General features: G+C 36.7%; 1 protein-coding gene across 1 annotated transcript; it reads right to left on the reverse strand.

Annotated features, from left to right (window-relative positions):
- Positions 1-2,243: 2,243 nt before the first annotated feature.
- Positions 2,244-7,738, reverse strand: LOC121392212. The gene is made up of 3 exons (XM_041523544.1): positions 7,631-7,738; positions 5,586-5,733; positions 2,244-2,761 (listed from the first exon to the last, which is right to left on the reverse strand). The coding sequence occupies exons 1-3, from the start codon at positions 7,707-7,709 to the stop codon at positions 2,677-2,679; spliced, it is 312 nt and encodes a 103-aa protein (XP_041379478.1). The 5' UTR covers positions 7,710-7,738; the 3' UTR covers positions 2,244-2,676.
- Positions 7,739-22,229: the final 14,491 nt, after the last annotated feature.

Raw genomic sequence — 22,229 nt, forward strand, 5'->3', positions numbered from 1 at the left:
CATTAAATATAAGCACTAAAATAAGTTTAAATGAATGAACGAATGAATGAATGTTCATAATTCTAAATATGCACCTACCTCTGAGAGCTAACGGTTGTAGATCTATACAGACAAACTCTATTTTATTTGTTTAGTTCCGCTGTGACGTTTGTCAAAAGAGCTTTTATAACACCAAATTGCCTGGCGTCCGTCCGTCAACGTCTCCCTTGAAGTCTTATCCTACAGTTTTGATTGAATTGTTATGAAACTTGGTACAATGATCCTCTGATCATCCTTCCACAAACTAACAGAGATATAGTTTTGAAGCATAGAATTTTTAAATTTGTATTAACTTTAAAGTTTTTAAATAGAAATTTAAAATTTAAAAGCTTACCTTTTCTTGGAGTTTTGATTGGATAGTTCTGAAACGTGGTATGATAATGTGAGAGATATTTTGAAATTGTTGTATTTTTTAAACTTGATTAAACTGAAATATTTTAAATAGACATTTAACATTGAAGGTTTCAAAGTCTATCGTTTCCTGCAGTTTTGATGGACTAGTTCTGAAACTTAGCATAATACTGAGAGATATTTATGTAATTTTGAATTTTTATTAAATGTTTATTATAATTTGTTTAATGTATGTTTAATATAATTTTAAAAACTTTGTTCTAGAGGTTTGATTGGATGATTCTAATCTGTAACTGGTACTATGATTATTTGGGGAAGTCTTCATAAAGTCATAAAGATATATTTTGGAAATTTTGAAATTTTATTAAATTTAAACATCTTAAGCAGAAATGTAACATTGATAAAAGTTTATTTATTTTCTCCTAGAGTTTTGATTCGATGGTTCTGCAATTTAGGATAAATATTCTTTGTGGCAGTCCTCACAAACTAATAAACATATATTTTTAAAAGTATAAATTAAAATATATATATTAAATATATTAAAATTTTAAATTGTAAATTTAAACGTCTACCTTCTAGAGTGTTGATAAAATAGTTCTAAAACTTGGTAATGTGATTCTCTGGGGCAGTCATATTTTGGTATTTTGGTGGGGGTTTTTTTTTTTTTTAAATTTAAATAACAATTTAACATTAGGTATTTTTACAAATTAATGAATTATCTACTACTGACAAAATTGAAAATTAAATAGCGGAGCCCTATAAGCCGATAGTTCTGTTAAAAAGGATTTTCCAGTTCAACACAATAGTCGTAACATATTGTAACTTTATATTGGTTTTTAAATTATTCAAACTTCGTATCTATTTCACGTTCTGAAGGGTGTATAGTACCAAATCAAATCCCATAGACGACAATAGTAACATATGTGGCTAAAACTCCTACCTGCAACGTATCAATCGACATAGACGCCACGGATATAAATACTACTACCACCCCTCACCCTTAAAGTGAATCACAAAAAGGTGGGTGTCAAGCTGCTCATTTCTGAGATAACGGGTAGCGTCTATGACTACCCTAGTTCCGCACAACATTTGAGTACTTTTTTTTACAGGTACCCCATACATATTCCAAGCACAAGGCTACTTGACACAGTGGTACTAGATGAAATAAAATTGCATACTTTTTTAGCCCAGATGAAACTAATTGTTTTTACAACCAACACACTCACATTTATAACCAATCACAGGACTTGTGGTGTTCACTTCTCTATCAAACGTTGGGTGCACCTCGAACTTTGACCCAGCCGGAAGTTATTTGGTTTAGTACTACCTGAAACTAAGATCTGCGACTTTAATATAGTCCGGTTTAACAAATACGTCTTTATTTCAAACATCATGTAAAATGAAACCTTTTCAGATTTGTCGTTCATGATTATAAGTAGGTTGACATCTGATGTAATTAAATTGCCTATTAGTCCTCAATGATAACCAGTGGCGGATCTAGAAAATCCATTTGTGGGAGGGGGGGGGGGGGGGGGGGGGCAATGGCATGAGGCGGAATGCCAAGGGAACTTTGGGGGAGGTTTGGAAGGGGATAAAAATTAATATATAATAAAATTATGACTGTCGCAAAATTGTGGGGGGGGGGGTTGGGGGCCGGGCCCAGCCCCCCCCCCCCCCCCAATCCGCCTCTATTAACAAATGTGCATGTGATATGCTGCCATTTATTTAACAGAAAAATGGGGCATAACGGTGGATAACTCAATATTCTGTGGTTAGCCTATATTGATTTCTGTAAAGGTAATTACCAAGCGACTGTACATCGCAAAATAACAGTCAACTAGCACTCTGTCCTATTTTCTCACAGAATTTATTCGGACATGGACATTGTATTAAAATACATGCAAAAATTAATGGTGGTGTGCAACCAAAGACAGTCTAGTGAATATTTCCGTGTGCCCGGCTAAAGTCATCCTTATATTGTTTTTCTTAAAAAAACACAAAAAACAAACAAACATGGTATAAATAATATTATGTGTATCCGAAATATCGTCGTGCGGGCTTGCGTGTTTCTCTGACCTGACAAGAACTAATTAAATTGAACCAAATGTAGTCCGATGTTTTTGTTATTTCATACAGCTTTAAGCAACAAATACTATAAAAATTGCAGTTCATTTTTCTTATTTGTTCCTATACATCGTAGTGTACGTATCAACGTCAAACCACTAATTAGTGTGTATCAGATTTACTTATCAACCAGACATCTGTAGAAGCCACAAATGGATCGTGTTAGTCCTCTACTTCATCAGCATCTTTGTCATCTACTTTGATACCTGGTCGCATACCAAATTGCATACCTGATGGTAGCGACGGTCTGAAAAACAAATTAAATGCATCACATTAACACAAATCTATGGCATCTAAAAATAAAGCACAGTGCATGTATAGTTAAGGGATGTGTTGAAACCTGTTCACATGTAAGTTGGCTGGAGGCAACGTAAGTATTATTTTGTACCCAGTGGGTCATCTTCATAAATCAAGGCTAATATTCGTTCCTCGTATTCAGCCTTGATACATGTCGTCAAGAAATCGTGCCACAAAATGCTTAAATTTCATTGGATGCGATGAGATCTGATTGCAACGAATCGCAACGCTCCTTATAGATTCCCTTGTTATGTGAATTCCATGTTGGCGGGCGAACACTGATATTGCTTTAACCGGCCTCGGTGGCGCAGTGGTTAAGCCATCGGACTACAGGCTGGTAGGTACAGGGTTCGCAGCCCGGTACCGGCTCCAACCCAGAGCGAGTTCTTAAGGGCTCAATGGGTAGGTGTAAGGCCACTACACCCTCTTCTCTCTCACCAACCACTAACCAACTAACCCACTGTCCTGGACAGACAGCCCAGATAGCTGAGATGTGTGCCCATGACAGCGTGCTTGAACCTTAATTGGATATAAGCACGAAAATAAGTTGAAATCAATAAATGAAATCAATCGATATTGCTTTCAAGATTGTCACATGTTACCGATGCTGTGATTGGTCAGTGATGTCATCGTGTAAGGGACATAATCGGTGTTACAAATTTTCTTCCAACAGAGGGCGCTAGTAGTGGATATCAGTAATCTTGACTACATGTATCAAGGCTGAATACGAGGAACGAATATTAGCCTTGATTTATGAAGATGCCAGTGGGTCTGCAACATCGTTTCGTTTATGCATACATGTTTAGTTTTTCGGTTTTTTTCTCTCCTTTTTTCTTTTCAATTTTTTTTTTTTTTTAAACAAAACATCCACACACACACACACACTCTCTCTCTCTCTCTCTCTCTCTCTCTCTCTCTCTCTCTCTCTCTCTCTCTCTCTCTCTCTCTCTCTCTCTCTCTCTCTCTCTCTCTCTCTCTCTCTCTCTCTCTCCAGCTGTTATCATTTCTGGATCAGCTTTCAAGACAGGGAGTAAAGCAAACAGCCTTTAGCCTTATGTATTCTAGATGTCATATAGAATTTAAAGGGACATTCTTGAGTTTGCTTCAATGCTTAAGATGTTATCGACTAACAGAGACTTTTTAACGATTGTAATTACATATCAAATATATTTTTCTACATAAAATATTAGTGGCTGTATATTAAACGTCTTTCTGATCGTTCTAATATTTGTACTGGGTTAAATGTCATTTTATTTCCTAAAATATGTTAGCTTTTTTCGTACGTACAAAATTATTTGAAGACAAAATCCAGTTTGGGCTTCTTACAAATATTAACACGACCAAAAACACATTGAATATACAGACACTGATATTCTAACCAAGAAAATATGTACGTTTAATCGTAGAAATATATTGTTAATCGGAAACATCTTATAATGCAGCAAACTCAGGAATGTCCCTTTATAAAACCCGACTGTCGTGACACACAGATGCCTATCTACCATACAAAAATGTGGCTTTTGGTTTTTTAAGTTGGGGTCGCATAGAGATCGCTAGACTTGAAATAATGTACAATGTATGTACATTCCTCTTCAGCCAACACTTAATGCAATAAATCGTTTTTAAACAGTAATTTCTATACTAGCGTTAGCAAAAGCTCAACAAATTATGTTTTCCATGTTTATGGTTACATATTCCAATAATGTATTTACATAGAGAATAACTAGTTAATGACGTATGATATCGGCTTTATCGTGTAAAGGTAAGAATGGAAATGGGAATTTTTTATTCGGCCTGAACAGGATAAAGCCGATATCCTACTTCATTAACTAGTTATTATCTATATCCTGCTGGCAATAAAACTTTAGGGGAAAATATATTATTTGTGTTATTTCAGCCACATTGTATCTGTAGAGGTAAAAACAGCGATTTTATCATGTAGCTATACGTGTGCGGTCACTAGAGTGACGTCAAAATTCATATAATCTGCTTGTATACCTTTATGACTTTGCTTTAATCGGTCGTCATAACTGGTCAATAGAAACAATGGTTGCAGGATAAATATAAAAATATTGACAAGAAGTTGGATATGACGACTATGTAGCTGGTTGAATAAAGTACTGCACTCTTCTGTATACATTAAATGCATATATTTTATGGTAATAATTTGTTGGCACATTTAGTTGATCGACGGCCTTGTAATAAATCAAAACAATATCAAATTTAATAGACGTAATAGAAACGTGACATACACAACAATTAAGAATATGTCATTGATTGTTGCAGATCGGTGTCCTTTTCAGACTTTGTAGTCTTAACTGTTATTACCTTGCATGTCAAACATTATTTCTACAAAACGGCCATTTTGAATGGTAAGAATGTTGCAATGCTAAGACTGTATTACAGGATTACATGGTTCTACAGCATTTGAAATCCATTGTTCATTTAAGAGTAGACAATTATAGCTCAGTCTCCTGTACAGATACTCTGGTGGTGACTGCCTGATTCATTATGTGTAATACATACTGTAAAAAACCCAACAACAACAAACAAACAAACAATACACAAACCAGGCCCGTACGCAGAAATTTATATGGTGTGTGTGTGTGTGTGTGTGTGTGTGTGTGTGTGTGTGTAATCGACGCGTAATGACCCCCCCCCCCCCCCCCCCCCCCCCCCCCTCGAATTTTTAAAAAATCTACAATGCATGAGATGCATTTTCCTGCATTCTAGGAATTAAATTTGAAATGATGATCATCAACAAACCCACTTACCTATTACAATTAATGGCCCATAAACAAGGGTCGTAACCAATACAGCACGGCGCTCCGTTTTCACAAATAAAACCGATTTTGTGTCCAGAGTCCTGAGGGCAGACGTCGTGTCCAGGATGCCCACAAAATTCACTTCCTCTATTACATGCTGCAAACAAAAGTTAAAAGTAAAACATTTGTTTTTATTTAACGATACCACTAGAGCACATTGATGTCGAACATTTGGTAATTGCGATACATAGTCTGAAAATTTTTCCACAAGAAGAAAGGGATCTTTTATATGAACTTTCCCACAGACATAACGGCACATACCACGGTTTTTGATAAACCTTTAAAAACACAATCAGAGAAATGGTCCACCGAGTGAATTCGCTATAAAACAATCAGTAGAAAATCAGTTATTAAAATTAAACTACAGTGAAACCCCTCTGAATCGGACACTCTTGTGACCAAAACAAATGTCCGGTTTTAAGAGGGATCCGGTTTAGAAAAGTTAAGTTCTGTCCTGGTTTTTATAAAGGGACTACCGGCCTCGGTGACGCAGTGGTTAAGCCCGGTAACGGCTCCAACCCAGAGCGAGTTCTTAAAGGCATATTGTCACAGACCACTGACCTATTACATGGCCTAACAGAATATTACTTAAATATATATATATTTGATTTGTCCCTAAATATACTTTATTCAACCATCTACGTAACCACCATACACCACTTATTAATGATATTTTGTAAAAATAATTGAATTATGGCAATGGTCCATAATTCAAAAACTAACATTGCTGAGAGAGTTGACATGGATTTCACTCCATCATATAGTGCAGTTAAAGTGATACAATAGCTAGATTTGGTCTGTAAAAATTAATGTAATTTTGATATATTATTCATTTTTAGAGCAATAAGGTCCTTAAATCTGTGACAGTATGCCTTTAAGGGCTCAGTGGGTAGGTGTAAGGCCACTACACCCTCTTCTCTCTCACTAACCATTAACCAACTAACAACTAATCCACTGTCCTGGACAGACAGCCCAGATAGCTGAGGTGTGTGCCCAGGACAGCGTGCTTGAACCTTAATTGGATATAAGTTGAAATAAGTTGAAATAAATAAATAAATAAATAATAAAAAGGGACACTGTAAAACGCCCGGTTTTGAGGGTTTTGAGATGTTTCACTGTATATACAATTAACAACAAAATATACATGTATTTCCAATGTAATATAAAATATGGACAAGTTCAAAGTTCAAACAGTAACACGCTCACTCCCATACTCCCTAAATATAATCCTAACTATATAATATAATACTCTCAACATGCATTGGATAATTAAATAAGAATACATCAAAACACCATGCATAACAACAGAAGAAAACAATTTCGTAGACACACTAATCATGCAGAATTAGCTTAGTTTAATAATAATATTATATATAATGTTTTGCAATTTGGTAAATGTGATTAAATAAAAGAAAACTCGTGATTTTTGAAGTCAAACCAGACACTGGATTTAGTTGATGTTTTATTTATCAGTATAAGTAATAGGAGCGTATTTTTAGTACAAGATAAAATGCGTAAATGTCATGTCACCAAATGCAGCTTGTATTTTAAAATACAATGCAGTAGTACCAAATTGCTAGACTGTTTTGTCTTAGTGTGTAATTATGCCTGTCACTCCCGCCTTGCCTGGCCTGGTCCTTATAAAACGTTTACAGTCTAGACTCAATCTCCAATGACGTCACATACATACAATTTGTATGGCGTTGTCATGACATTACTGTCTCAGACGCTATTAGACTCAGAGTCTCGAGTCTGGTGCTCATAAAACGTTTAAAGTCTGAACTCGAGACGTGAACGTCTAGACTTGAGACTAATAAAGTCTGAGACACTAATGTCATGACAGCGCCATACAAACTGTATGTGTGTGACGTCATTGGACAGAGACCAACATGTTTTTAAGAGCTACATAATATTATGCCAATATTATGTGTGTGTTTATATGTGTGTGTTTGTGTGTGTGTGTCTGTACATATCTCAATATAACAACTACTTACGAATAACCATTTGGCTATGAACTCTGTGACTGAAAACGGCCAATACGACCAACATCGCCAAGATACGACACGTGGACATGATGAGCTAAAACAAGTTGCACAGTTCTGTCAAACAGTATAGTGACACTGTTCTGGCGCAGACATTTATATAGCAACATTCTACAAAATTATAACATGTTATCAATTCCATATAATTACATAGTAAAATAACAGCAATCACCTAAATGTATATCGGATTAATGACTGGGAAAATTGGTGTAAACGTATGTTACCGTTTTAAAACAGGAAAATATCAAACATTATCTTTATAATAATTATATTCTGTTTAGTAGTTGGTGTTATCCTCTCCAATGGTTGTTTAACGGTATTTTAATACTTTATTTGTTTGTTTAACAACACTTTAATACTTTATTTCCTATTCTAAGCGGTAATTCTCCCCCACCACCACCATCATCCTCACACTCGGGGGTCAAATCTGACATTTGTGAAGAGCGCAGTAAACTTCACGAGAGCAGCGCACCGTCCACTTACATTTTTTTCTGTCTGCTATTTAAGCAATGATAGAAAAGTAATGTAGCCATGCTTGTTCAAAGTAAACATTATATATACATATTTAAATATTATTGTCTTAATTCATGATGATCTTATTCGTGTTAAAACATACAGACTGCATCATATTCAATGATAGGAAATTAAAATGTTGCGCGTGTGCGATTTGTGTGGAGGGGTACTAATCTTCCTTATTCACAGAAGGGGTAGATAACTCTTCTAGTTCACCACCAGCACCATCAGTATCTCCCGGAATAGATCCAGGGATGAAGGGGTGGAGGACTAGCTATCTACAAGAAAGGGCTAGCTATATACACGTCGCTCATACTGGGGGGGGGGGGGGGGCAGGATAAATCCACCACACCTATGTATACATTCCCATGCGTTGCATGGGTTACATCTGGTAATAAAATATGTTCATTTCATTTCACTCTATATCAATTTATTATTCAGGCACGTTCGTCCAGGTCTCAACTGCAGTTTTATAGGGTTGTTTTGTTTTGTTGTTGTTGAGGGGGGGGGGGGGGGGGGGGGGTTGCTTAAAACTACATGGTGTTTAGAAATAACCAAAACGTCTGGCAAAATTTATTTAAATATAATTAGTTCATTTCAAAATAAGTACCTACAGGGTGCATTAGACAGTAATGGTAAAACCACCTAACACCCTTAAAGTACATCCTAAACAATGTCATCCTAATGTTTCAGTTTGCAAGCACAATAATACCTGATATACTGATACTAGTTCATGTCTAATGATAGCAGTCTGCCACATATCACTCCAATGGCAGAGGTGGCAGTATTTAATGCGCTATTTAATGTTAGATAGACTTAGAACTTTGAGCCGATGACATGCCTGTTAGAAAGCCTACAATTATTGGTAAGACCTATTTTGAATCCACCTCGTCTGGAGATATAACACACCACAATTTAAAAAATAGATGCTTTTTTGGCTGCATTGTTGGGCATTTTGAAGCAGAAATTTATAACACAAATCACTTTCCCTACATATATCGCCGAAACGTTGGGAGAAAAATGTAACGAAAGTGATTTGTGTTTAAACCGTGTCTATTTGGGGGATTTTCGTATAGTGTTTTATTAAGAAATTTATGAGTTTTTATATCATAGGTTGTCGATATTACAATTCGAGCAGGATTAATAACACCATCCTGTATCTGGCATGGAGGAAGCAAGTAAATATTGGAGTGGTATAACTTACTGATATCGAGGGTATAGTATACTCCACCGGACAATTTTTAAAACCAGATATTCTGAAGTGCAGTTTGCTGTATTCTAAAAGTAAAGTTCATGTGGTCAATGTGTGTAAATGCGGCACTTTTAAGGCTCACACAGACTGGATGCGGCGCGTGCGTGCGGTCTGGCTAACAAAATGGAAATACATCAGTTTCAATGAGAGCGTCTAGACTTAATGAGTGCGATGCATGCGTCTGCGAAACGCATAAGCGTACGAGACAGGGGCGGGAGGGGGGGGGGGGGGGGCAACTGTCCCCTAGTGCTGGAGCAAAACCTCAAATTCGAGCAAAATGATATCAATATTCGGGCAAAATGTGCTAACCTGAGACCTTTTTACCATATTTTCCCATCATTCTGCCCTCAAAATTAGTTGTAAAAATGCGTAGTGATTCGTTTGCAACCCTATATAGCTGTTTGGTAGTAATGCTAATATGAATATATGTTGTTATTCAGATTTTGGCATTTTCTTTGGGTAAAAGCCAGCCTGCCCCCCTACAAAAATGGGAGCTCGTATGCCTATGGCAAAACGTATACTGCAAAAATAGCATGTGGTGTATATACCCAAACTGCAAGCGGCAGACGCATCAGATACAACAGTCGGTCCGAGCCGCATCCAGTCTATATGAACCTTTAGATGCATTTTTTTTTCACGAAATTTAATTTCTATATCCATGCACGTGTATACGCTGAATATATTAACACACAGCCATGTAGCAATTTGTAGGATCAAATGAAATAATTCCTTACAATGAACATCTGTACCATCCAATTACATTATTCGCTACAATTACAGTCGCCTACTATATCATGAATAATAGCACACGTGCACACAAAACATCTATAATTTTACAATTAATTACTTTTAAGTTACTCTGTAGAATTTTGAATATTTTTTTTTACCTGAACTGGTTCTTGGGCATGCTTCCACAGAAAAGTTTCAAATGCAATTTCGTACATTATGCCATTAACATTCACCATGACAAATGCTGATAAATGCCAATTAATATCTGAGAATGTGGATATTTTTGCTGGGTGGGGTTTTTGTTGTTGGTTTTGTTGTTTGTTTGGGGGTTTTTTGTTGTTGGTTTTTGTTGTTGGTTTTGGGGGATTTTTTTGTTTCTTTCTTTTGTCTTTTTAAAAAAAATACAAAATCAGGCCAAATATTGGTCAGGCCGAAGCCTGACTAGCCTTACCTCTTCCTACGACCTTGGATGAAATACTATTTAATACAAGTACACGCGGTGATCAATCCATCGTACTTCAGGCTGGTAGGCACCGGGTTCGTATCCATGTATCGGCTCCATCCTGAAGTAAGAGCAGAGCTTATTAGTGGGAATACATTAGGCTATTGGGCAACCTTTCTTCTCATTTAGCACGTTTAACTTCTCTCCTGGACAGACATCAGCATGGAGAACAATTAGAACGATTCATGTTCAATATTTGGCTTTCTCAGTTAATAAATTTAATAATTGCAGTCAAGTGGGCGGGGTGTAGCCGAGCTCAGTGGTAAAACTTTGAGATGATGTGCCGGAAGATACATTTTCACTCGGTAGATCCGTTGGCTTTTGGTTTTTACCGGTTCCAAAGATCGTGGTGTGTGATATCCTGTTTGTAGATACCTGAAAATAAAAAACGTCCTTGCTGCTATTCGGTAGCAGTAGCAGCAGCTTATGTAGCAGCAGCGAATTTCATGTTTCACTTGGTAGTCAAATTATTGCAATAATCATTATTAGATACTAAACAGACATAGATTTAAAATGTGCTGAGGACTAAATAGTAGTAGTGTTACACATTCGTGAGGTGACCAAATAGCTTTTCTCTTAACTAAAGTCAAAGACACAAAACGCATACGAAATAATGTCGAAAGGGCTTGGTAAATACCATACACAACAATCAGTATAGGTTGACTATAAAAGTTTATCCACCCAAAGCTTCACTTTGCTGTTATATAAACGTCAGCATACCATTTGCACAATTGTTATCGTTTAGTGTAAAAAAAAAAAAACCCACAAAACCCCCACAAAAAACCTACAAAAATAAAATGATATATATATATATATATATATATATACACACATACACATACACATACACATACACATACACATACACATACACATACACATACACAACATCTAGATATATAATAATATATATAGATATATATATATATTATATATATTATATAATATAATACTGGTGGTTATCATTAAATTTCATGTTTCGTCGAAGGGCGTGAAACTCGGAGTAATAGCCGTAGGACAAAAAGTGCAATATATATGTATATATATATATATATATATATATATATATAATATATAGATATATATATATATATATTATATCTTATAACTCACCCATGATATCCATGTCATAAACCCATGTGATAATTTTAGTGTATTAACCCGGTTAATAATGGTATGCAAATTTGCACGGTCTCTAGGTAATGTGTTGCTGTGGATGGGTCATTTGCTTACAAGCCAATAAGACCTGTGTATAAGAGCGTAACGTTTTCAAAGATGTAGTTAAAATGCGTGACGTCAAACTAATTTGTGCTAATCGTGATGACGTCATATTACCGATGGCGGCGACTTTAGTACTGTGATTTACAATTTTTTTTTTTTTTTAAATGTTATTTTAGAAGTGTAAATTGAATTCGCTACTCGTGTTTTTTAATATGTAAAATATCAACCTCGTCTAGTTAATCGGTATTACCGATTAACACAGAATCGGTTGGTATTTTCCATATTAAAAACACTGCTGACGAATCTCTCTCTCTCTCTCTCTCTCTCTCCTCTCTCTCCTCTCTCTCTCTCTCTCTCTCTCTCTCTCTCTCTCTCTCTCTCTCTCTCTCTCTCTCTCTCTCTCTCTCTCTCTCTCTCTCTCTCTCTCTCTCTCTCTCTCTCTCTCTCTCTTTTGGACCGGAAACTTTTAAATAGGGAATTCCCTTTTTAGTTTTACTGCAGTTAGCGCCTTTTATTTACTGATGTCATATATGATTTACAAATTACGTCACGTCATATTTGAAACATTACACAAGGCTGCCGCAAGGTGAGATTCTTAACGCTAATAAATCCATGAAAGGAGTTTTGATCTTAGATTTAACAAAGTGTTGTTATGACGTTAAATTAAAAAATGTTTTTGTAAAACATAAAAGAAGGTATGTAATAAATACGCGGTCTCGTGGTATATATTCTTGCGCAAAATAAACTCGTGCAATAAATAGGAAGCGAAAACAACGTACGTGAAGTTCCGTATATAATTATATATAGTTATAGGGAATAACTGATTACTGTCTTAAGATATCGGCTTTATCCTGCTCAGGTCGATTGTGATTTATATACGTTTTTACGTTTACAGATTATATTTTAAACATATAAAATGGCGAAATTATAATTCATTTCTGCTATATCTACTGATATAATACTAGCGCCGACATGATACATCCCTCCGCCCCTAGCACATAAATATAACTCTCTCAAAACCGGCGTGAAACTGATTGAGCATTGTTCCACTTGTGAAAGAGTCGCGAGCCAGTGTTTTGATAGCAATAACATATAAAGACCTTTCCTTTGTCTTTATTTTGGGTGACTGGCAATTATCTTGAGTTGGACACCAAAACAATTATGAACAGTATTCAGTAATAAATCATACAGGTAATTTAGGAGGGTAGTTACAAAACGAGGTCATGGGGTACGCCGTAGGGTATGATCAAAGAGTTACCCACTTTTAAAACTAAAATACTCTTTTCTTTTTTTCTATAAATAAAACAGCCCGTCTGGTCAATCATCAAAGAAATTATCCCTCTTTTAAAAACATCAAACTTCCTTGGACCATGGAACACTTGATGCTCCTAGTCTGACTAACACTATTATACAGACACAGGTGAATGGTTAAATCAACTGCGGTGTGATGAAATCCCGTGATATATCATACCATATTATAATCTGTCGATTCCTCCTTCTTACTTCTCCTAGCGTTATTGGCGGATTACTTTTAATTTCTCACTTATATTACTCTTTCTCTCTATATAACTTCGTCTCCCTCTTCTACTACTCTCCTTCATCCCCCTATTTATCTTTCTCTTCTCACTCAACTCCCTTATATCTCCTCCTTATCTTCACTATATTATTCCTTCATTCTTTATTTTCACATTTACCTTTTACCCTACCTCTCTCCTCAGGTCTCAGGTTCTTCACTTATTCTTCTCCTCTTCCCTCACTCTTTCCATCTTATACCCTTACACAAATCAATTCTATTTAATCTACTTATATCTATTACCAACTTTTTTAAAATTTTATATCCTTTCAACCCTCTCTGTACCTTCTATACTTCTTAACTATATTATTACTCTTCACCTATTATATATATATATAAATGTATGCATACATACATATATATATACATATATATATATATATATATATATATATATATATATATATATAATGTATGCATATATATATATATATATGTATATATATATATATATATATATATATATATATATATATATATATATATATATATATAAATGTATATATACATATATATATATATATATATATATATATATATATATATATATATATATAAATGTATGCATACATACATATATAATTCGAAAGCTTTCTCCATCTTCTCCCTATTCCTACTCCTACTCCTCCACTCCTCTCTCTCTTACTTCATTAAGTAACAAAAAAAGAGTAAAGTTTGTTTTATTTAACGGACGCAATCTAGAGCTCACATTGATTTTTGTCTTTTCATCAGCTATTGGACCGTCAAACAATATGGTCATTTATGACACCTATGTTTTAGATAGGAGAACCCGCTGTCGCCACAGAGGATACTCTTTCGACAGGCAGCAAGGGATCTTCCTATTTGCGCTCCTCTCACAGGCAGGATACTCCTACAAACCATGGCCTTTGTTGAACCAGATCCCAGGGCGAGGCTTGGGATTTTTAATTAGATACCGACTCCAAACCCCTGAGTGAGTGCTCCGCAAGCTTCTCTCAATGCGGTAGGTAAACCAATTGCACCGACTCAGTGATCCATCCTGGCTCAACAAAGGCCAATGGTTTGTGCTACTTCCTGCCTTTGGGAAGCGGGCAAAATAAAAAGATCACTTGCATCAATGCTAATTGGAAGTCTAGCCCATCTGTAAGTGGCGACTTTCTAGATGGTTTCCTCTACAAGAATTCTGTGTCTGGTCCTTAATTACCATGTGTCTGGACGGCCATCTAACCGCTTAAATAAAAATGTGTTGACGTGCGTCGATTAAATAAAAACATGTCTTTCTTTCTTTCTTTTTCTGTTACTAAACCAGTTATGCATATCACTGGTCGCGTGCAATGTCGTTCTACACTTTTTCTCATTGAGCTCTTGCGGGGCACTCACCATAGGGTTTGGACAGTCGGTATCTGGATTAAAAATCCCCGCCTCGACTGATCCTCTCATTAAGTAACAAAGTAAGGACATGGAAAATGGTGCGTGTGATGTCTATAAATGCGCTCCTTCACTTAAACCGAATTACATTATGGGAGAGAAATCAAGTGAAATTTGGCGTATTCGTTCTGCCCTTGGATTTACCTACTGGCTTAGGTCAGAATCTTGTGTCCAGGATGGACATGACGGGACATTAAAAGAACTATCTTGGGTTTCTCAGCCCTAGCAAGACATCCGTTTCCCCTCCCTCTCACTTTTCACTTACCACCTCCCAACAAAATAAACATACATCCTGACGTTTTCTTTTAAAAAACACAACAACAACAACAACACAAACAACAAAAAACGTTTTATCTTAGCTTAATATATTTTAATATAAAAGCATTATATGGATAAATACATTGGGAATGACCTATGGTCGAATGACTCAACTATAAAATCCTTCGTTTGGAAGTTGAAAAATATAACAATATTCGTACGTATTCAAAATTATTTGCTCCTACACAAACTCTAATATCTAAGACACTACAAAACATTATGATATCCAGAAATTTAAGAAAAATGTCAAGCAAAAATGCTATTTCAATCATGTTTAAAAATATTCCTTATTTGCCGAAAACCTTTTAAAAAAGAACCTTTTCAAACCTCAGGATAGTCCCTATCTACGTGGGAATATCAGGACATGTGAAACAGTTTGCACCTATAAATCTGCCAATCACTATTTTTGTTGAATGGATGGGAACGTTTCGACAGCAAAGTATCCTCTATTCTTATATGAAGTGAATAATAGAAATGTTTTAAGAATAAGCTGATTTTAGCGATTAGATGCCCCACTGACCATGCAACTTATAAAAACGGAAAATCCTTAATTATCAATCGTCTTATTGGTTATAATAGATTAAAACGCGTCTCATGTTTTCCTCTAGATCCTGGAAGCTACGTCCCCATCGTCATAAGTCAATGTTGTGTGAACTGAAATATAATTAAAACAATGTAATTTAGCGTAATGGTCAAAAAGTGATGAAATATATGGCGATTTCAGCAGCCCATTCACTATATCCATTGCATTTTAACGGAAGTATTCTTCATAAGAAATATTGTACGAATATAAGATATATTATTTTAGTCATCTAACCCAACCCTAGTTATCAGTAAGGATTAAAGCTCATAGAGGTAAAATTGCTTTTGATCTTATTGTTTATGTGGAAGGACCAAAACAGTCGCCCTATGATACCGTGCGACATAGTCTGTGTTGCTTATAATGAAACGCCAATATGACAAATGAACCAACCAATTTCAGTTGTTATTGCTATCGCACGTGTGATATTGCCTAATCTAGGACACACAGTAACTGTAAACTTCTGCTATACAATTTTTTATTGCTTATAAACAATACAAGATAATAATACGAAAACAGGTAAAGGTTTTAATATTTATTCTCGTATCTTTTGTACAAACTAAATTTTAATCTTTTGGCTGTGCGTTTTCAGTGCCGATTAGTATACATAGCAAATAAGGGATATATCAGGTGGTCTGTGCAGGTCTGAACATAAGGCCCCCTCCCAAAAGAAAGTGGCACTTTGTATGTTAAATATTCTCAATACTATATTATATATATATATATATATAGATATATATCATATATATTATATATATTATATATATATAATTATGTGGCTGTGTCTAATAAACTTAATTTAACTGTGCGGTGTACTGCATCATTCAATGACCTGTAAAATGTGCTTCCCAGGTATGATTTGTATACGGCCGCTAGATGTTCCCATATTCCATTGAGACATGGGACACAGGGAAAAACCAAATCCATGGTATCAATCCCTAAAATAGTGTATATCATTATTGAAATTGTCGCTTAACAATATTAAACTAGTGTATGTTTTCGTATTCGGTGGTAAGACGAGTGTCTAATATTTTCTATGGTTACTTCATTTGCATCACCGTTGCCTTATGTGTCTGTGAAAGAAATGCTTATGCAGCCAAGGAGTCCAGTGAACCAAATGTATTTGTAAATGAACATTTGTGTATCCCATCATTGTGTGGGGTGCGGGTATGATTGTGACCAGTGGCCCCTAGGTTAAACCCGTGTATATATATGTTGTGTGATACGCGGTGTATGGTCTGGGATCGATCCCCGTGTAGGTGTGGCCCATATGGGGCTATTTCTGTTCCAGCTCAGTGCACCACGATATGTATGGGGTGTGTGTAATCCTGGGGATAGTGTGTGCATATAAAAGTCATCCCTTGTGCTAATCGAAAAAGAGTAGCTCCATGAAGGTGGCGACAGCGGAGTTTCCTCTTTCAATATCTGTGTGGGTCCGTAACCATATGTCCGATGTGTGTCGTATACCCGTAAAAATGTGTGAGTGCGTCTGTTTAAATAAAAACATTGCCTTCCTTCCATCCATTGGAAAGCACTTGAAGTGCTGGGTCATACTCTTATCGTGAGCAGTAAGGTGTTTATAACATTGAATGTGTTTCAGGTTTAGGTGTATACAAATAGTATATGGGAACCGAAATCTTAGTTACTGGACCGCGGAAACAAGGTGAGTCCTTGAAATTTAGCAGTCCTCCTGTGGACAAAAAGTACCTGACAGCGATTCGTGGAAACAATTACAACCTTACCAATTCCCTTTTGAAAATCTGCCTTGTACGGAGATACGATTTTGATCAACATAACGGTTTTATCGTTCAGGTTTGAGTTTCATTAGGTATCTGAGATTCCTGGATTCTGGGTCATATCTTCCTAGCCAGCGTTGTCCCGGATTTTGGTGATGAATGATGCTTGATGAATGTGTCCAATCAGGTATGGTGCTAGCAACCATTCCAGCTTGAAATGTTTGGATGATACATTTTGCCTATACACTTCCTTGAAGACGTTGTAGAGGTGTTGATTGAGAGAACCTTCGCTAGTCGATTTTCCCCCATATACTCTTGTTTAAGGTTTCCACCGATTCTTCAATGAAATTCAGGCAAGGGATCACATATGGTGTTTTTCTGATTACTGGGCTAATGGCCGTTATATTCACACATCTTCTGTCGTCTGACGCTGGACCGATTGAACACATTCATGGAGCAAAGACAGAAAGAAAGAAATGTTTTATTTAACAACGCACTCAACACATTTTATTTACGGTTATATGGCATCAGACATATGGTTAAGGACCACACAGGTTTTGAGAGGAAACCCGCTGTCGCCACTACATGGGCTACTCTTTTCGATTAGCAGCAAGGGATCGTTTACTTGCGCTTTCCACAGGCAGGATAGCACAAACTATGGCCTTTGTTGAACCAGTTATGATCACTGGTCGGTGCAAGTGGTTTACACCTACCCATTGACCCTTGCTGAGCACTCACCTAGGGTTTGGAGTCGGTATCTGGATTAAAAATCCCATGCCTCGGCTGGGATCCGAACCCAGTACCTACCAGCCTATAGACCGATGGCCTAATCACGACGCCACCGAGGCTGGTTTCATGGAGCAACATTTGTCGCAGAAATGTGGGCAATGCTGACCATTCCCAGTCTGCAGCTCGACGCGGTAAGACGTGTTTCTTTCGCTTGTGCACACTGCACGTGCTTTCGCGGCTCGACTTGGGGATCCTTTACTTCGTTGTTTTTGTCAGCGAAGTGAAGTTTTCTACTGGGATGTATGCGGCCATTGGAACTGATTGAACGCTGGAACGCTTCTCGTTTCGACAGTCTGCACCACCAGGTTGGATTCTTTTTTAGCGAGATTCCTCGCCTCCACGTCATTTCTCCGTCTGACTATGTTGACTTGTTTTTTTCGTGACTCGTATGACGGTTATTCTGCAGAACGCCACAGTTGTTCGAGTTTAGTCTCTACATGTCCGAGCCTGTCCTAGCAGCACTGGAAGATTGACCGCCCCACTCTAAGAAGAAATAGGAAGCTACTACTCTTTTCTAGACTTTACTTTGTTTTATTGTGATACCATCTCGTATCCTCCGGAGTCGGGCCCGTCCGCACCACTATACCAACCCATGACGACTGGACTATACCCTAGTCTGATTCTCTCTCTCGTTCAGACGGATCCGGCTTCTCAAGATCTGTATTTCAGCACAGCACTACACCTTCAGCGTCTATTGACTGTCAATCTATGGGTTTTCTTGACGGGATGCAACCCATCTCGTCCCTACAAGCTGTGCACCCTAACGGTCTTTACGAGGCCACTCACGTGGACATATAGATCGGACTTTTAACTTTTAGACCTTCGTTCAAAAGTTTATTTCGAAATTACTTTCTTTTTTAATATTATTAAATAGTCCGATCCTCTCTTCTTTCTCTTATTTATTTTTGAACTGTCCTTCTAAAATGGTCCAAATTATATAAATATTCGACCGAACAGTCAATTCTTTTTATTTTTGGCTTGTAACTTTTTTTATTTTTTTTTAAATTCTATTAACTTTTTTACTAATTGCTATTTTCAAAATTCTGTCCATTTTCAACTCTACTCCCCCACCCCACCCCCACACCTACATCCGTCAGGCCACCGATCTTATCTAATTTCTTTTTGACCACCCGATCTAATCTAGCGACCAAATTTAATGAGTAGAATTTTCTTTATTAATTATATTAATTAGAGATGCGCATCAAAATTTTAAAGGCCCACTATTTAATTTTTGGATGTAAATTTCAAAATTGTCCGCTTAATGTTTTTCTGTCCCGGGACAAGTCCCTGGCTATCCAGAGACAGGCCCCGGGACGGACATGCTCGAAACTCTAGTGGTATATGAGCATGTAAAAATTATTCGCACTCGCACTCGCAACGCTGACCCAAACGTGATACGCCAACACCAAGTTGTCTCTGATGACACTGGTTCATAAAAAATAACTTGCTTCCTCTCAGCTACCTACAGGATTAATTTCAAATTAAGACAATGGTGATGAAAATGACACAGACAATGCAGAAATGTGTGAGATTGTGAATCGAATAATGTGTTACTGGTAACTATTTTTAGAAACTAATTCCAAAGGAGGGCGGTATTCTACTTTATTTTACAACAAAGTATGATATTTTTGTCTAAAACTTAGTTTCTACTTGGAAATCGTATATTTTTCTTGTCTAATCAGGTGAAATCTATTTCTGTGTGTATACTTATCTAAAATGTGTGCAGAACTGCACAACTTGAAATATTCAAATCATACCAGGAGACCAACTAACAAACCAATAAACTTACTCACTTTTGGTAACTAACTTGCTAACCTGTAAACCTAACCTACTAAATTACGTACTTACTACTCTACTCTTAGTGCTCTACACTGCTCTACGCTGCTCTAGTCAACGTTACTCTACTACTTTATTCTACAATACGCTGTTCTACTACTCTACTCTATTCTCCTCTAATCTCCTCTTATCTTACGCTGTTCTACTCAACTCTCCTCTACACTGCCCTGCTATACGCTGCTCTACTCATCTCTGCTCTACTCGATTATACTCTACTGTGCCTACTACTGCCCTATTCTACGCTGCTCAACTCTACTCCACTCTGCTCTTCTTTACTTTACGCTGCTCCACTCCACTCCACTCCACTCTGCTTTGATCTACTCTTCTCTACTCTGCTCTACTTTACACTACTTTAATCCGCTGTACTAGCTTTACTTTACTTACCAACTAGCCGTACTGACTGCGTACGGTCTAAACTAAGCACTGGGTCCAGGAACACGGGTCCGCCGCCACACAACAATCTCCACCGTCAGCGCACTTCACACCAGGCTCTATGCCGTTGTCTATGCAGCTGTCTTCCTCACCGGCGGGCCAACAGTAGTGTGTTGCGTCATTACACGCTAAATTGACAGCAATAAAAAGAGAGAGAACAAGAACATCATATTAAATGATAATGTTACAATCCACTCACCCCATTTACACTGAACGGACGCGTATAATATTAATTAACTTAATTTATTCATTCATTCATTTATTGGTTTTAAAACAATAATGGTCCGGAGACATGTGTTTATAGAAGTTGCAGTGGCGCCATTTTTCAAATGACTCAGATATCATACGACCGGCCTCGGTGGCATCGAGGTTAGGCCATCAGTCTACAGGCTGGTAGGTACTGGGTTCGGATCCCAGTCGAGGCATGGGATTTTTAATCCAGATACCGACTCCAAACCCTGAGTGAGTGCTCCACAAGGTTCAATGGGTAGGTGTAAACCACTTGCACCGACCAGAGATCCATAACTGGTTCAACAAAGGCCACGGTTTGTGCTATCCTGCCTGTGGGAAGCGCAAATAAAAGATCCCTTGCTGCCTGTCGTAAAAGAGTAGCCTATGTGGCGACAGCGGGTTTCCTCTAAAAAAAAGTGTCAGAATGACCATATGTTTGACGTCCAATAGCCGATGATAAGATAAAAATCAATGTGCTCTAGTGGCGTCGTTAAATAAAACAAACTTTATATCATACGAGCAAATGTAAGACAAAATGAGGACTGTGAAAAATCTAAATATGAATAACAAAAAGTAAATGCAGTTTTATAAATGATTGACTCTTTAACTATTTTTTTAATATTGAAATACTAGCGGATATCGGGGGGGGGGGGGGGGGGGGGGGGCACGGGCATTACGACAACCTAGAACAAATTCTCTTGCTAAGAACTGTATTTAGGTTTTAAATTTATTTGTTTGTTTTTAAAAAATGCCAGTATATTTAATAATGGCTACTCTAGGATATATTTCTATTTCTAAACAACTATAAAAGCATAGGCCTACGCATCTTGACACAAAGTCGCCTCTAAATAGGAGGTGTAACTTCAATAACAGATAGCAAATTTTAGTGTTGTGTTTAGGTTTTAAATGTATTTATTTGTTTTTAAAAACGCCAGTATATTTAAGAATGGCTACTCTTAGGATATATACGTATACTGACACAAAGTTGACTCTATAGGCTTGATTTTTCTTCAATAACAGATAGTACATATGAGTTGGAAATGACGTTTAATTTTTTTTAAATCATTTCAAAAAAGGAATATTACACTGATGACCGTTATATACCATTTATCTTACAAACCGTTGTTTAAAGACAAATACAACTTGTTTTCGTTCGTTAGTTACGTTTTGCAACTACTCGTGTTGTAAGATAAACTGTATCCTACATTCGGTCACACCAATGTTCGAAATATGATTGGTAATTTTATTCTTTCAAAATTTATTAACTTTTCTGGGGGCTTGGGCCAACCTTTTCATCCTTACTCCGAACCTCTCGGGATATAAAATATATTTATCTATAGAAAAAATTACATAATATATTTAGACCACCCCATCAAAAATTGCGTCAAAATTAAAAAATGTTTTTAAAGCAGTTTATAGGATATTTTTGTTT

This window comes from Gigantopelta aegis, chromosome 3 (genome assembly GCF_016097555.1).
Source record: "Gigantopelta aegis isolate Gae_Host chromosome 3, Gae_host_genome, whole genome shotgun sequence".
In the NCBI taxonomy this organism is placed as follows: Eukaryota; Metazoa; Mollusca; class Gastropoda; order Neomphalida; family Peltospiridae; genus Gigantopelta; species Gigantopelta aegis.